Source organism: Phaseolus vulgaris, chromosome 6, assembly GCF_051622355.1.
Source record: "Phaseolus vulgaris cultivar YP4 chromosome 6, ASM5162235v1, whole genome shotgun sequence".
NCBI lineage: Eukaryota > Viridiplantae > Streptophyta > Magnoliopsida > Fabales > Fabaceae > Phaseolus > Phaseolus vulgaris.
Window position 1 is genome coordinate 33676354 of NC_143503.1, and position 17504 is coordinate 33693857.

Genomic DNA, 17504 nt, shown 5'->3' on the forward strand with positions numbered 1-17504 from the left:
ACGACTATGCCCTTCTTTGGAGGATTTCGCCCCAAATTCTTCCGCTTTCACAACAAAGAAAAACTCTGAAATCACCATTCTACCCTCGCATAAACTAACACTTACATCGGTTTTCACTAAAAACCGTCGTTGTCTTGTGCAGTACCATGTGTTCTGTATGTTTGTCTACGTGGGCAGCGTCAAAAGTGTGTAAGGTGCAGAGGGAGTTAATAAAACATTTTCAAAAATTATTAGAAGAATGTGGTGTGTGTAATTATTGAGTTCTGTAGCATAGGTTGAGGCTGTCTTACTCATATCTCCATCTATCTGAGGCTGTCTTACTCATATCTCCATCGAAGAGAATCTTAAAAGCTGACAACAAATATGAATGTCTACCCCAGTTGATATAATTGATTTTTCTTTCAGCAATATTTAATCCGATTGGTTCAAAAAGTAATTCTTCTAAACAGTACAAGTCACACGGTCATACAAGCTTCATCATCCATTTATTTTGATCCAAACAAAACTCTTGTATTGTCTTCAATATAGTATTAATGATAAGGTATATGTTCCAAGAATGAACTTAAACTTTATTGGTGAACAAAATCTACCCTCGGACTTTGCTACGAACAAGATCCCAAGTTTAGTCCTAACTAACAGAGCAAATGACCTTATTTGGTTGTTCCTACAAAGCCCTCTTAGATAGCCATCTACTGTACATGTCCAAGCATTCTTTAGGCTTGTACTCTGGAGCTGTGTGGCCTGCACCCTGAAAATATACCAGTACAAAACAATGGAATAAAAAACTAGCAAATATGCTACATACCTCATTCTCATTGCATCATTGTTTGTTACAGTTTTTAAAGAAGTATTTCCACCGTTCACTTAGAACACAGAGTTCATGAATTCTAATGATCAAACATAAATTTATTATTGTGCCTCTACCAATGATACGTGGACTCAACCATTCAAATTTATTTTGTGTAAACAAGATACAACAAACTTAACCCTTGTTCACCCATTTAGAATATACTTATCAAATGGAATCTATATTTGACCCACAAGAGCAGCAAGGAGAACAAAAAAGACTTGCCTTCACAGTTGCAAATGTCATTCGATTGGAATAAGTCCTTGTGTATCTATTTGCAGGAAAACACAAATTTAATCAGCTTTAGATAAATTAAGCCTGGTATCTACATAACTACGGTTAGTGGAATACCCTGCAACTTGGCCATCTGTATGCCATTGCCTCCAATCATCCACGATGGAGTAGTTTAAAGATCTTATCCATGCTTGAGTTGCCAAGAAAGGAATCAAAAGATCATGATCGCCACTGTTATATAGAAAATTTATTTGGTATGTGAAATTCAAATTAGTTCAACCGTGTTACCTTATTCAACATATTAACATAGAGAAAGAATATTGACCTGTATATTAGCGATCGATATCCCATTTTACTGAGATTTACATGATACTCAAAACTGCTTGGGATATCATGCTTCTGAGGTATATGCATCGAACACCGACGCCATTGTCCTATACTTCCCTGCAGCACATGCAACCAAGATTTATGTTATATGAAGTTGTATATCCAATTATATGTGGAAAAGTTACTGTCATTTATATCAACTACACCTGACGGATATGCAATGCAGTGCGAACATTATCATCATTGGCCCAAAAACTGCAGAGAAAGTATACATAGCTCTAACAGTAGAAAGGAGATGAACATCAAGTTAACACAAATTAGAGAAATTGGCTTCAAATGAAACTAGGAAATGTCTGGATAGTTAGTTTACATTAAACAACCAATGCATGATATAGCAAAAGTATCATTGCATAAATATATAGAAAACAGGCATTAAGTAAACATTGCTGATTGAATAAGGCATGAAGATTACCCAACAGCTCAAGGATGGCAATTTGAGACGAGAATTTAGGAAATTCCTGCTGGGATATTTCCTAATTAGTGATCTCCTCCAAGATGTTTCAGTATCAAGAACCTCACATGATGGGCCCAAAATATAGGAAGAACTAATTCCTGATGTAGTCTGTGGCAATGAAACAATGATGGACTTTGCGATTGTCTCTATTGATTAGAAATGCTACCAACGAAAATCTGGCAAGGAAAGATCAAAGATGCGTACCTCATTGAATAGCTCCATATCTCTAGTACATAATACATTTTTGGTGTCTACATCTATGTACTCTCCTTTACAATTATTTTGTAGTGACTTTTCATTGTAACAAGAGAGTGTAGTTAGCATTTAATTTTCTTGAACACAAATTTTAGGAATAACAGTTGATGAGTTAGAATAATTACATTGTATAGTTCGTCAGAAATAAGTCCCATTCCATGAGAAAAGGGAATTCGAGAGTTATTCTCTCTTCGAGTAGTAAGTGCATTCCCTAGCAGGTATCCCTGAAAAAATAGCATTTCATGATGAGTAGATTACATTTGTCTATCCTCTTATTTTTTTTCCAGATTTCGCCCCTTATTCTTTCCTTCTAGAGCGATACACAAAATATTTTTAACTATTTTAACAAGGTTACCCTCACATCTCTTATATATTATATTAATTCCCTTTAATTGTTTGAAAAATATTTTACTATTATAAGATTGTTTATTCTGACTTACCCGAAGCAATTCAAAACAAGTTATTGGATAAATAAAATTGGATAAAATAGATACAGTAGATTACAGTTTTGTGATATCCGACATGACCCAAAATGTTTTGATATTTATAAATTTATAGTATATTGTAAATTTTAAATTTTATTTTTGGTATAATATTTTATTCTGTTAAAATTTAAGAATAAACTATATAAAATAGAGTGCTGCTAAATCAATGGAGCAGTTTCTTTGGTTTTGACAAAGAATAGAATGCTGCTAACAAATTGAGAATCTCAATTTGACAGCTGTTAATGACACATGTATTAATATTTTATGTCGTTTTTTGTTGCATTAAATAAATATATTACTATAATAAAATTATCAAATATTTGAAGGATCCAAAAAATATTATTTTTCTAAAAGATGATCATATAATCAAAGATTGCATACAATTTGACTTTTCTGAAGTCATTTGTAAGGAGTTATGCCCCTCTTCGTTTTCTAGAAGAAAAACAGTGACCAACATCTTATTTTTGTATCAATGCACATCTTTGACAATTGTATATGGTCCAAATTTAAATTGGAGAACTTTGCGTTTAATATTAACTAACTACATGGAATATATGGTGGTCAAGCAGTGAGCAGTTTTAGTAGTTTGCAGATCTTACATCGAAATTTTCATGGCTTCTTAATGCAGTCATTGTAGAAAACAAATGAATGTATATAAGAAAATCACTCCTAAACTTCCATTTTTCGTATTACTCTGACTCTCCGCACACAAACATTGTAGTAATAGTTGTAGAAAAATGTAAACCTAACATCAAAGAGATACTTTAAGATGCTAACCTGGAGATTTATCCATGGCTGTACCCCTTTTTCATTTCCTGAAAACAAGAGAATGTGGCAATCACTAAACAGGTAAGCGGCCATCGATTTCTACCTATGGCTCGTGGTTCCATTTTGTAGTGCAGATTGAATCACAAAGAGCTTTTTTACCTTGTGAAATTTCTTGAACAATCACTGGAATAGGAATGCCAGAGTATGAATCGCCACCAATGTAAACTTCGTTTGACAAAAAAGTTGGATGATCAATCAGCCACTACAAACATTTAATAATCACTGTAACAATTCAGTTAACTAACAGATTTATCTACAAACAAAACCAAAAAAAAAAAAACAAAGAAAAAGGTGATGATTGTGAAATAAAGAAACAAAAGAAAAAGGATGAACACCTTCCTCAGGAATTGATGGACCTGGTGAACAAGCATCCAATCACTTCGTTGAGCAGCAGACTCTGTTGTGGCATAGGTGAATCCAGTGAAAACAGGCAAGTCTACAAATATAATGTTACTAACCTACCAAAAATAATTATGATAAATATTAAATACCAATAAATAAGCATAACATTATAACAAAAAGATGTGATGAAATAAAAGCTAAAATATCAGTTTGAAGGAACAAGCATAATAATGGGAACCTTAGTCCATGAGTATGACCTATAGAATAAATTTGGAAGGGTTCCATTATATTCCTCATGCTTAAAACCTAGTGGACCTGCAACATTCAAATGTAGTAAATAATCATCTAATTGGCTATTACATACATAAGTATTGAGAAGAAGTAAAGTAGAAATTGAAAAACAATTATGGCACTGTTACCTATTTCAAAGACAAGGCCAGAGAGGGCTGAGCAACCAGGGCCACCAGTGAGCCAAAGCAAGAGAGGATCCTCTTTTGGATTATTCTCAGACTCAATGAAGTAGTAGAATGCCTGCACATCCTCTGATTCGCCCACTCCCACTTATCTATTAAACAAATATAATGTCACATAACATGTCTATGGTTTTCATTCAACCAACAGATTTTAATTCCATGAACACAAGTGTAACTTACCCTGTTTCAAGAACAAAAGGAAGGGGTCCCTCGAATCCAGGAAGGAACTTAACTGTGGAGCCACACCGTGCAAGTTGAAAGAAGAACTGTAACAATAACAGAAGGGGAAGTAGAACCCCGTGGCAAATAAAACTATAAGTACTGTAACTAGAACTAAAGTTTGTCATTTTTAATGCTCTTCCCCTTTTCTCTCTGGGCATTTCCATGGCTCTTAACAGAGTTTCTGAGCCTCCAGTTCTAGATCACACCGACACTATTATTTTTATTTTAATTGTTAATAATTAGTATTTTCCTCTTACACAAGGAACTGTTCACCTCGTCTGACAAATAAAGTATAATATTTTAATGATAAGTAGGTCCGATTCTCATATTATCCTTATATTTAAAATAAATGATAAAAAATTATTATACCTAAGTATTTGATTAAAGTATTATTTTTTAATCCATTGATTAAGTTAACAAAAAAAAAATCAATGATCTGACATTTTCTATAAATGTAAAAAACTAAAAAATATATTTTTATAAAATGAAATTGTAAACGAAAAAAAGTTAACTACAAAATATTTAAACAAAATTTTAAATTGCTTAAAATTTCAATTAATATATTAAAATCAATTATAAATTTAAACATTTAATTAATATTAAATATACAAGGGTATAATAAAACAAGATAGGTCAAGTTATAATTTTCAAAAAATTAACGGAAAAACAAAAAAAAAATAACATGAATTTCTTTACAATAGTATTCTTAATACTATAAATTAATTTTAATTAAATTTTAAATTATAAATATATTGCTCTTTAAGCACATTCCTACTCAATGAATTTCTTTACATGAATTTATTATTGCTCTTTAAGCAAGAAGAAACTAATGTAAAACATACCGTACTCTGTACTAGCAGGAAACCGGGAAACATCAGATATATAAGCCACCCTACTTTTCTCACCAAAAAGAAAGCCCAAACATATGTAATCCTCTCCATGCATAACCTATATTATAAAGAAACAGTTAAATCCTTATAACAAAGGTGCTGCATCATCGCCATTAACAACGAAGATCCTGGAAATTAACTGGTAAAGGAGTGAATTTTAATCCTGATGCAGAAAAAGGTTGGTTGCAGTCATCATTAATAATGTTCCAGTCAATTTGAGCCACTCTTCGTACTTCTTCTCCCTCCTTAAGCTTTTTCCGAACCAAATAAGGAAACTTCTCTGCTATGCTGTTGCAAAGATTTAAAACATAGATTCAACTACTGGAGAGCATAAGACAACCATGAAAACAAATGAAAGGGGCATCCGATAAAGATTCAAGAAAATATCATTTTCCAGATATACGAGCGTTCAAATACAATAGTTGAGAAGTGCAGACAAAGCACTGATTTCATCTCAAAGGCTTGCATGATAATAATTTTAGAAAGGCTATATAATTATCTGTGGTAGGAACTTGAATTGAATCACATAATCTATGTTGAAAATCAAAGTCCATACTGAATGTTAAGTTTTAACTTAACTAACTGACTATCACAACTAGTGGTGCAACTAGCTGCCTTTTGTGTTAATGAGATATATTTTGTGTTAAGAAGAGGAAAGCTAGCAACATTCGTGGTAACATTCTCTCTGATTGGCTGAAATTATTGGAAACCGCTAACTTTGATGGGTCACACTTCTAATAATGACTCTCCTAATTTACAAGTGAGACCCACCAAAATCAATGATTTTCAATAAATTTCTATCAATCATGAAGTGTGTTACAAAAAAATGTCACTAACCTTCCTGTGTTAATTAACCATGAAATACATGTGATGATTTTTTTTTTAAAGACATGTAATAAAATGTGATTTGTTAATCTATATTTTCTTAAGTAACTAAGTTTATCTAGTGTGCAAGTGATATGTCAGAACTTCCAGTTTAAGCAAGTGATAGAAAGAATAACTAAAATCAATGGTAGCAATGGTCCCGCACAGGGTGTTTCCCAGGCCCATTTACCCACTGAAGGTTAAATTGTCGAAGTCTTGATATTTAGGGTATTTGACTATAATTTTGCAATTGAGTCAGGAATGATGGTTCGGTTACTATTTGATGGTTAGGGTTATATTGTATGGTGGTGCCTTATTCTTAACAGATGTGTATGAAGGTGTTTTGAAATTAGATGGAAGTTTCATGTTATATTAGCTAAATCATGTAGTAGGTTAATATTACCAATATTTAATTAAAAAACAATAAGTCGCTAATAGAGTTACCTATCCATTGAATGTTGACTTAGATATATGGGTGTGGGATCAATATCATTTGTTGGACTAAAAGGCTGCACAGCACGTATATCATCCAATCCAAGGACTGCATCAGCATGTTCATGAGTTAAAATAATCTGCAAATCAAGAACGATTAAATTTGTTTTTCAGATAAAGTGAGATTCAGGTAGGTAAATGCAAATTGCAAGGAAATAATATAGGTAAAAGTTTGTAAAACTATGGTAAGCACATAATTCTATCAATAAATGTTCTGAAGTTTCATATCAAATATTAGCAAGCGTCATGGCTTATGAATCATTTATATGTTTATTTTTTTCCAAAACGACTCTGTTTCCTGGCAGGATGTAAAATTTTCACTGAACCTCAGGATTGCTGCTGTGAATAATTTTTTCTTTGCAGAATGGTTCCATATATTCAGATTTCACAATTAATCAATGGCAATTGGCAACTATAAATCTTAAGAGGCCCTGCTTAAGTTGCTAATTTCTTACAATAAGTAAACTAAAAAACTTCAACTCTGATTTTGTTAATCATTAGTGGTACGATTCATTGCTTTGTCTGCTCACCTTACCAGTTATATTGACTACACAGATTCACAGAATGACAACATTACTGATTTCTACGAAATATTTTGATGGTTTCACCATGGACCTGTCCCCTCTCTTCATGGCATAAACTAGATACCTTTACCAGCATATATCTGAAATGTAATATCCCTTAAATTTCAGGTGCACTGAGATAACCAAACTCTTCTAAAGTATCTCTATCTGAGGTGATAAATAATAAATACTAATTTTATGATAATAATAACTACACTTTTATAGTAATACTCAGCAAAATATGACCCTGATTTTTAAATAGGATGGAGATGAGCCTTCTTATGACTCTCTGCACTTATCTGACAGACTGAATCTCCTAATAATATCGTGAATCTGAAGTAAAAGTAACATTAATTTTATTTCTAGGTATTATTTAAGATCTCCATTTTCATTGTACCAAATATCTAAGGAAATTACAAAATAGAGGAAACTAAAGGAACCACGGGGCTCCCGATCTTCAGACTAGTATTTCATGTTTGCATCCCTAGGTTGGGCATCTTTTAAGTCGGTTCTTTTAGAGAAACACCAACAGAGAATACTGTTCAAAATATCCTTGACATTTATCAAGAAAGGACATTGTGCGTATAGCCAAAATCCAAGCATGTACTAAAATAGTTTAGGGCCTATTTGGGTACAAGCTAGAAGAGCTTGAGAGAGTTTATCAACTGAAAATATAAATCTTTTTCTAGTCGATGAACACTTAAAAGACTTTCTACCTTCATAAGCAAACAGACTTTTACAATCTCAGGAATTTAAAAAGGCTGAGTACCACAAATTTTCTCATTCAATTGATAAACTTTCAGAATATCACCCGTAGTCCGGTAAATTAGAGATAAGATAGAAATCACATCATTTATCAAAACAACAACGGTATTTAGGAGCCAATTTTACCCTGAGGACGAAAAAGTGGAAGCAAGCCACTCCATTAAGCTTTGCTTCAGTTATGATGAGAAGAGTGCTTCTTTTGGGGTGTGTCAGGTAGGTGAGAAATACAGGAGAGATAGATTGAAAGAAGGTGGTGTGTTTGAAAGAGGCGAAATAAGGTGGAGAAATTTTTTAAAAATGGTGAAGCTCATTGCTCTATATCTCACTTATTTTCGTATGTCTTTCTGTCTCTCTCCTCGTCTCCCTGAAGGTCTTGCCAACATCGATCAATATATACTTGCGATAGTTGGCGTCGCCGCAGTAGTCAATCAGGAGAGACGTGTTTCACCTGCAAATTGAGATTTTGAAGCCTTTTTCTTGAAATGGAAGAAGGGAAGGGGAAGGAGAAAGTGAAGGACCAGTAATTGGAATTTCGTTCGGGAGGGATAGACAATGACTGGAAGCAGACGGAGCAGGAAGGGTTGGAGGGTTGAAGGAGGCACATGAGATTGGGAACCATGCTAGAACAACCAGTTCCGAGAAAGATCAACGCCGATTCCGAAGGAGTGGAAGTGGCGGCGCCGTCGACGAAGCCATTGGAAGCGGCCATGCCGTCAGTAACGACGGATCCAGAGATTGCAACCCAAAAACAGAGACTCCTTTCGGTGTGTTTTGCGCTGTGGCTAAGGAATATTCCAATAGGAGTTCTTGTTTATAGCGAAATTCAGACCCGCCAAAATCAGCTTTACATTTTTTATTTTAATTCTCATTTTTATTTTATGTCATGTTTGGTGTGTGGCTTCTTCTATACCTAAACCCATATTTTATTACTATTATTATTATTATTGAAGAATATTATAGCAATGGGTTGATTTAATTTAACCTAATTCAACTAATTACAAGTTGATGATTTGAATGAGGTTTAAAATTCAGATGTCGTAGTTACTTGAGAGAGAATCTATTCATATGTGTAGTTATATTAGTTTTAATTAATATTATTAGATTTGCTCTAACGTTCACAAGTAGCTACATTACTGATAATTAATGTAAAATAAACAAACATTCCTATAATATTTATATTATCTTTTTATAAATCTTAAAAAAAACATGTTTTTCTTTTTATGAATAATATTATATATACATATTTTTATGAAAGTAAAACAAACAAAATTTAAATATATGATCATTTTTTATTTAGTAATCTTATTCTTTTAGATGTTACTTCTATAATATAATGCTAATTTGTTATGTCTTTAGATATAAAATTAATTTTATATTATTGATATATTTGGAATGTTTTGTTGAAGTGAAATTTGTTTATTGAAATTATATGAAATTTAATATACTAAAGTTAGTAAATTTGATAATGTTCTTTAAAAAAGATAATTATCATTGATGATGTAAAACGAGAATTGCTTTGTGGAGAATTTTTTGTTGCTTATTGACGGAAAGACAGAGAGATTCCCTTACTGTTAGGCGTGAGTACATCACTTAGTTATTTAATAATAAAAGTTAAAAGTTTAAATATTCCCTTAAATTAATTATTTGAACCACGTTAGTCACATGGATTAGACCCACAATAAATAAATAAAAACACAAATTTTATTTCTCCCCTACCTCAGGTCTAACGTAAGCAGTGTTAAAACTCAACTGTCTACAATTTCAAAACTGCACTCTCACAAAATAATAAATAGTAAAGTTTTCCTAAAAAACAAAAAAAGTGTATTATTATTATATATGCACATAAATAAACTTATAATTAAATTAAATAATTAAAATTAAGAATAACATATACATATTTAAAACATTAAATTTATTGTCCTATTTTTCTTATGTTTAAAAAATACCCTAAAATAATTATTTTTTATTCAATTTAATTTTAATAAAATTATGAAGTTACTTTAGTATTCTATAAATTTCTATGTATATATTATTCCATATGTTTTATAAATAACTCATAAATTTGTTTAATTATAAATTATTTTTTGGATATTATTTTGTTATTAATTAATAAGTTAATTTTAATTTTAAAATAATTGCACTAGTTTTCTGTTTTATTTTCTAGACAGGAAAACCAAACTAGAATTTCCTTAGTTTTTTGACGTAGGATCCAAAACGTGCCAGATATTCAATATGAATGTCTACCCCAGTTGATATTCAATATTGAGAGCTAACGAGTGTATATAATTGGTTTTTCTTTCAGCAATATTTAATCCGATTGGTTCAAAAAGTAATTCTTCTAAACAGTACAAGTCACACGATCCTACAGACTTCATCATCCATTTATTTTGATCCAAACAAAAACTCTTGTATTGTCTTCAATATAGTATTAATGATAAGGTATATGTTCCAAGAATGAACATAAACTTTATTGGTGAACAAAATCTACCCTCAGACTTTGATACGAATAGGATCCCAAGTTTAGTCCTAGCTAACAGAGCAAATTACCTTATTTGGCTGTTCCTACAAAGCCCTCTTAGATAGCCATCTACTGTACATGTCCAAGCATTCTTCAGGCTTGTACTCTGGAGCTGTGTGGCCTCCACCCTGAAAATATACCAGTGCAAAACAATGGAATAAAAAACTAGCAAATATGCTACATACCTCATTCCCATTGCATCATTGTTTGTTACAGTTTTTAAAGAAGTATTTCCACCGTTCACTCTAGAACACACAGTTCATGAATTCTAATGATCAAACATAAATTTATTATTATGCCTCTACCAATGATACGCGGACTCAACCATTCAAATTTATTTTGTGTAGACAAAATACAACAAACTTAACCCTTGTTCACCCATTTAGAATATACTTATCAAATGGAATCTATATTTGACCCACAAGAGCAGCAAGGAGAACAAAAAAGACTTGCCTTCACAGTTGCAAATGTCATTCGATTGGAGTAAGTCCTTGTGTATCTATTTGCAGGAAAACACAAATTTAATCAGCTTTAGATAAATTAAGCCTGGTAACTACATAACTACAGTTAGTGGAATACCCTGCAACTTGGCCATTTGTATGCCATTGCCTCCAATCATCCACGATGGAGTAGTTTAAAGATCTTATCCATGCTTGAGTTGCCAAGAAAGGAACCAAAAGATCATGATCGCCACTATAGAAAATTTATTTGGTATGTAAAATTCAAATTAGTTCAACCGTGTTACCTTATTCAACATATTAACATAGAGAAAGAATATTGACCTGTATACCAGCGATCGATAGCCCATTCTACTGAGATTTACATGATACTCAAAACTGCTTGGGATATCCCTCTTGTGAGGTATATCAAACGAACACCGATGCCATTGTCCTATACTTCCCTGCAGCACATGCAACCAAGATTTATGTTATATGAAGTTGTATATCCAATTATATGTGGAAAAGTTACTGTCATTTATATCAACTACACCTGACGGATATGCAATGCAGTGCGAACATTATCATCATTGGCCCAAATACTGCAGAGGAAGTATACATAGCTCTAACAGTAGAAAGGAGATGAACATCAAGTTAACACAAATTGGAGAATTTAGCTTCAAATGCAACTAGGAAATGTCTGGATAGTTAGTTTACAAATGGTATATTAAACAATCAATGCATGATATAGCAAAAGTATCATTGCATAAATATATAGAAAACAGGCATTAAGTAAACATTGCTGATTGAATAAGGCATGAAGATTACCCGACAGCTCAAGGATGGCAATTTGAGACGAGAATTTAGGAAATTCCTTCTGGGATATTTCCTAATTAGTGATCTCCTCCAAGATGTTTCAGTATCAACAAACTCACATGATGGGTCCAAAATATAGGCACTATTAATTCCTGATGTAGCCTGTGACAATGAAACAGTGATGGACTTTGCGATTGTCTCTGTTGATTAGAAATGCTACCAACGAAAATCTGGCAAGCAAAGATCAAAGATGCGTACCTCATTGAATAGCTCCATATCTCTAGTACATAATACATTTTTGGTGTCTACATCTATGTACTCTCCTTTACAATTTTTTTGTAGTGACTTTTCATTGTAACAAGAGAGTTTAGTTAGCATTTAATTTTCTTGAACACAAATTTTAGGAATAGCAGTTGATGAGTTAGAATAATTACATTGTATAGTTCGTCAGAAATAAGTCCCATTCCATGAGAAAAGGGAATTCGATAGTTACTGTCTCTTGCAGTAGTAGCTGCATTCCCTAGTAGGTATCCCTGGAGAAAATAGCATTTCATGATGAGTAGATTACATTTGTCTATTCTCTCTCTTTTTTTTTTCCAGATTTGGCCCCGTATTATTTCCTTCTAGAGGGATACACAAAATATTTTTAACTATTTTAACAAGGTTACCCTCACACCTCTTATATATTATATTAACTCCCTTTAATTGTTTGAAAAATATTTTAATATTATAAGATTGTTTGTTTTCTGACTTACCCGAAGCAATTCAAAACAAATTGTTGGATAAATAAAATTGGATAAAATAGATACAGTAGATTACAATTTTGTGATATCCGACATGACCCGAAATGTTTTGATATTTATAAATTTATAGTATATTGTAAATTTTAAAGTTTATTTTTGGTATAATATTTTATTCTGTCAAAATTTAAGAATAAACTATATAAAATTATAGTTTATTATAAGAATAATTACAAAACTACATGTGTATTTTTTTGTGTTAAAAAATTAATATATTTATATCATTTATTTAAAATTAAAATAAAAAAAAAATTCTAGAATTTTTTTGACTAAATTTACTCACAATCCAAATAATCAATTTAAGTTAACCTATAATCTGTAAGACCCAAAGTTGAAGGGCAGTCCGACAAAACCCTTTAAAATCTCAACAAGGTACTATCATAATCTACACTTTGATAATCAAGCTGGAAGCTGACAAAATTATCCATTAAATCAAGGGAGCAGTTTCTTTGGTTTTGCCAAAGAATAGAGTGCTGACAAATTCAGAATCTCAATTTGACAGCTGTTAATGACACATGTATTAATATTTTATGTCGCTTTTTGTTGCCTTAAATATCTATATTACTATAATAAAATTATCAAATATTTGAAGGATCCAAAAAATATTATTTTGATAAAAGATGATCATATAATCAAAGCCTGCACACAATTTTACTTTTCTGAAGTCATTTGTAAGGAGTTATGCCCCTCTTCGTTTTCTAAAAGAAAAAACAGTGACCAACATCTTATTTTGGTATCAATGCACATCTTTGACAATTGATATATGCTCCAAATTTAAATTGGAGAACTTTGCGTTTGATATTAACTAACTACTTGGAATATATGGTGAAGCAGTGAGCAGTTTTAGTAGTTTGCAGATCTTACATCCAAATTTTCATGGCTTCTTAATGCAATCATTGTAGAAAACAAATGAATGTATATAAGAAAATCACTCCTAAACTTCCATTTTTCGTATTACTCTGACTCTCTCCCCACATTGTAGTAATAGTTGTAGAAAAATGTAAACCTAACATCAAAGAGATACTTTAAGATGCTAACCTGGAGATTTATCCATGGCTGAACCCCTTTTTCATTTCCTGAAAACAAGAGAATGTGGCAATCACTAAACAGGTAAGCGGCCATCAGTTTCTACCTATGATTTGTGGTTCCATTTTGTAGTGCAGATTGAATCACAGAGATCTTTTTTACCTTGTGTAATTTCTTGAACAATCACAGGAATAGGAATGCCAGAGTATGAATCGCCACCAATGTAAACTTCGTTTGACAAAAAAATTGGATGATCAATCAGCCACTACAAACATTTAATAATCACTGTAACAATTCAGTTAACTAACAGATTTGTCTACAAACAAAGCCAAAAAAAAAACAAAAGAAAAAGGATGAACACCTTCCTCAGGAATTGATGGACCTGGTGAACAAGCATCCAGTCACTTCGTTGAGCAGACTCTGTTGTGGCATAGGTGAATCCAGTGAAAACAGGCAAGTCTACAAATATAATGTTACTAACCTACCAAAAAATAATTAAGATAAATATTAAATACCAATAAATAAGCATAACATCATAATAACAAAAAGATGTGATGAAATAAAAGCTAAAATCCAACAAAAAGGAACAAGCATTAATGGGAACCTTGGTCCATGAGTGTGTCCTATAGAATAAATTTGGAAGGGTTCCATCATATTCCTCATACTTAAAACCAAGTGGACCTGCAACATTCAAACGTGATAAATAATCATCTACTTGGCTATTACATACATAAGTATTGAGAAGAAGTAAAGGCAATTATGGCAGTGTTACCTATTTCTAAGACAAGGCCAGAGAGGGCTGAGCAACCGGGGCCACCAGTGAGCCAAAGCAAGAGAGGATCCTCTTTTGGACTTTTCTCAGACTCAATGAAGTAGTAAAATGCCTGCACATCCTCTGATTCGCCCACTCCCACATATCTATTCAACAAATATACTGTCACATAACAAGTATATGGCATTCATTCAACCAATCCATGAACAAAAGTGTAACTTACCCTGTTTCAAGAACAAAAGGAAGGGGTCCCTCGAATCCAGGAAGGAACTTAACTGTGGACCCACACCATGCAAGTTGAAAGAAGAACTTTGATAACAGAAGAAGGGGAAGTAGAACACCGTGGCAAATAAAACTATAAGTACTGTAACTAGAACTAAAGTTTGCCATTTTTAATGCTCTTCCCCTTTTCTCTCAGGGCATTTCCATGGTTCTTAACCCAGTTTCTGATCCTCCGGTTCTAGATCACACAGACACTATTATTGTTATTTTAATTGTTAATAATTAGTATTTTCCTCTTACACGGAACTATTCACCTCGTGTGACACAAATATAATATTTTAATAATAAGTAGGTACCACTCTCATTTTATCCTTAACTCTCATTTTATTCAAAATGAATGATAAAAAGTTATTATACCCAAGTATTTGATTAAAGTATTATTTTTGTAATCCATTGACCCAGTTGAAAAACAAATCAATGATCTGACATTTTCTATACTTGTAAAATAGTAAAAAAATAATTATAAAATGAAATTGAAAACGAAAAAAAGTTAACTACAAAATATTTAAACAAAATTTTAAATTGCTTAACATTTCAAATAATATATTAAAATCAATTATAAATTTAAAAATTTAATTATATTAAATATACAACGGTATAATAAAACAAGATAGGTCAAGTTATAATTTACAAAAAATTAACGGAAAAACAAAAAAAAAATAACATTAATTTCTTGACTAGAGTATTCTTAATACTATAAATTAATTTTAATTAAATTTTAAATTATAAGTATGTTATTATTATTATTATTTCATAAAAATATTTTTATTATTACAATTATTTTATTTTATTATTAATTTTAATTTTAATTTTAATTTTTTTTATTTTATAAATTTATTATTATTACCATTAATTTTTTTACAATTTCTATTTAAGAGCTGCAACCATAGACTAGGCTTTAGGTTTATTGAAAGTAGATGAGATTTTTTATTTGAACTAATTTTAAAATTTTTTTACTATGATTTTAACTCATCAAGAAAATCATTAAGTAGAAACTATTTTTATAGAAAAAAAATTAGTTACTATATTCACTAAATTAAACATTAATTCAAAGACTACAAAATTATTGATATTTAAAGTAGTTTCTATTATTAATAAAATTTATAAATTAGTTTATAAATTTGTATCTAATTAGCTACCAGGATTTTAACTCTCAATTACTTTACATTGTAAAGTTGGTAGCCAAAACTAATAACTAATTAAACACAAATTTAGAAACTAGTTTTTAAATTTTATTGATAATAGAAACTACTTTAAATATTAATAAATTTTGTTAGTCCATAACATAATATCTTTAGTTAATAAAATGACTAATTAATTTTTTTAAAATTAATTTTAATTAATGATTTTTGTTGTAGTGTACTGAAGTAATATAGGAAATTTTGTTATTTTGCTTTATCTTCGTCTTTGAACTTAGTGTAGAACGAAATTTAAGAGAAGGAGAGTTAACGAAATTAGGTTACAATTGGAATTTAACAACTTAAGAGCTCTATATTGATGTTACATGCACTTGAAATGGATTTTGAAATTTTTTGTTGAATGGTTTGAATACAAGCAATCTTGTTTTTGATTTAGAGAACTTATACTCAATTTTGTTTAGTGAGTTAAAGTTTACTAGTATGCAATAATGAATGTATTTTTGGTGACAAATTCATGGTGATAGGTTAGTTTTGCAAAGAAATAATAAAAAAATCACTGAAAAATATAACTATCCAGATTTGACTAATGTGGTAAAGAAACATGACTCTCAATATTTGAATTATGTGGTAAAAAACATGTTAATAATCATGGGCCACACAAAGGTTAATCTAGTGGAGATTGGAAAGTCATTAATACCCCGGACAAGATATAGTTAATGATAAGATTGTCATGCATAAAAATAGAAGAAAATTACTATATTATATATTATGGAAAAAACAAAGAACAAAAAGAGAACTTTCATTATGTGGAAAAATAATTAACTTTCTTTACTTGAGGTTGTATGTTATGTAAGAAAAAAACAACTCCAACTTTAACCTATCAAATCAACACCCCACTTGTTTAAACCACTACAAAATTCTAATTCCTTAATTGATCCATATGGTAGAAAAAATCTTCAAATGTAAAGAAAGAAAGAGGAAAAACCAAATGTATTGATCTATCTTGATTTACTTGTAAATGATTATTTAATAATGAAACTTGAAGATAAATGATCAATGAAACCTAAAGAATACCTAAGATTTATAGGTAAGCAAAGACTTTTTGTTGTATTTATATTTCTAAATTAAATGTTTTAGAAATGATTTATCAGACTTTTTAGTCCAGAATTTAAAGTTTATTATTTTTTATTGTATAATAAAAAATTATTGTATTAAGATGTTTTTCTTATAGTTGTGTAATCAAAATTTAACTCATTCTAGTTATATATATTATATATTGTAAAATCTAAAAAATTATATTTAGTTTTTCAAATCCATAATAACGTCTCAAAATTTAAATTATTACTGAAAATGATTAAATTTATAAAAATTACTAAATAATAAATATAATCTTATATAATATTAGATTTTTAATTGTAATTATTTAGTTATAAGTGCAATTAGTTATAACTATTTTATTTAAATTATACAATATTAGTGAAAACATAGGTGTTATTGTGTTTGTGTATTCACATTTTTATTTTATTATTTATATAGTTATATTTAATATTAAAAATTGAATAAAATAAATTATATGTATTTACTATAAATTTAATAAGATTTATTAAAATTAA

General features: G+C 30.6%; 3 protein-coding genes across 12 annotated transcripts; all 3 read right to left on the reverse strand.

Moving 5' to 3' along the window:
* Window positions 1–463: 463 nt before the first annotated feature.
* Window positions 464–5284, reverse strand: LOC137833569 (littorine synthase). Of its 9 annotated transcripts, none has more exons than XR_016521645.1 (14): window positions 4486–4780; window positions 4252–4397; window positions 4071–4147; window positions 3826–3948; window positions 3590–3692; window positions 3440–3477; window positions 2303–2401; window positions 2127–2213; window positions 1881–2030; window positions 1615–1663; window positions 1407–1525; window positions 1199–1312; window positions 1073–1118; window positions 464–748 (listed from the first exon to the last, which is right to left on the reverse strand). XR_016521645.1 is itself a non-coding variant. In XM_068641910.2 (14 exons), exons 4-14 carry the CDS (start codon window positions 3859–3861, stop codon window positions 665–667), a joined length of 948 nt encoding a protein of 315 aa, XP_068498011.2. In that variant the 5' UTR covers window positions 3862–3948; window positions 4071–4147; window positions 4252–4397; window positions 4486–5284; the 3' UTR covers window positions 464–664. The 9 variants fall into 9 exon arrangements, 7 of the variants coding, with proteins under 7 accessions (XP_068498011.2, XP_090159774.1, XP_090159773.1 ...); XR_016521646.1 differs by having other exon boundaries at window positions 4090–4147; window positions 4486–4754; XM_068641910.2 differs by having other exon boundaries at window positions 1615–1686; window positions 4486–5284.
* LOC150027371 (putative hydrolase C777.06c) lies at window positions 4139–8810 on the reverse strand. The gene is made up of 8 exons (XM_090303949.1): window positions 8550–8810; window positions 7422–7437; window positions 7304–7320; window positions 6726–6853; window positions 5558–5705; window positions 5370–5475; window positions 4235–4392; window positions 4139–4147 (listed from the first exon to the last, which is right to left on the reverse strand). The coding sequence occupies exons 1-8, from the start codon at window positions 8808–8810 to the stop codon at window positions 4139–4141; spliced, it is 843 nt and encodes a 280-aa protein (XP_090160075.1).
* On the reverse strand, window positions 6726–14962 carry LOC150027372 (serine carboxypeptidase-like 2). 2 transcript variants are annotated; one of them, XM_090303654.1, is made up of 14 exons: window positions 14694–14962; window positions 14471–14616; window positions 14303–14379; window positions 14060–14179; window positions 13861–13963; window positions 13711–13748; window positions 12307–12405; window positions 12131–12217; window positions 11885–12034; window positions 11610–11681; window positions 11402–11520; window positions 11199–11312; window positions 11073–11118; window positions 10483–10747 (listed from the first exon to the last, which is right to left on the reverse strand). In XM_090303654.1, exons 1-14 carry the CDS (start codon window positions 14858–14860, stop codon window positions 10664–10666), a joined length of 1422 nt encoding a protein of 473 aa, XP_090159780.1. In that variant the 5' UTR covers window positions 14861–14962; the 3' UTR covers window positions 10483–10663. The 2 variants fall into 2 exon arrangements, with proteins under 2 accessions (XP_090159779.1, XP_090159780.1); XM_090303653.1 differs by lacking the exons at window positions 14471–14616; window positions 14694–14962 and adding an exon at window positions 6726–6853 and having other exon boundaries at window positions 10649–10747; window positions 14303–14398.
* Window positions 14963–17504: the final 2542 nt, after the last annotated feature.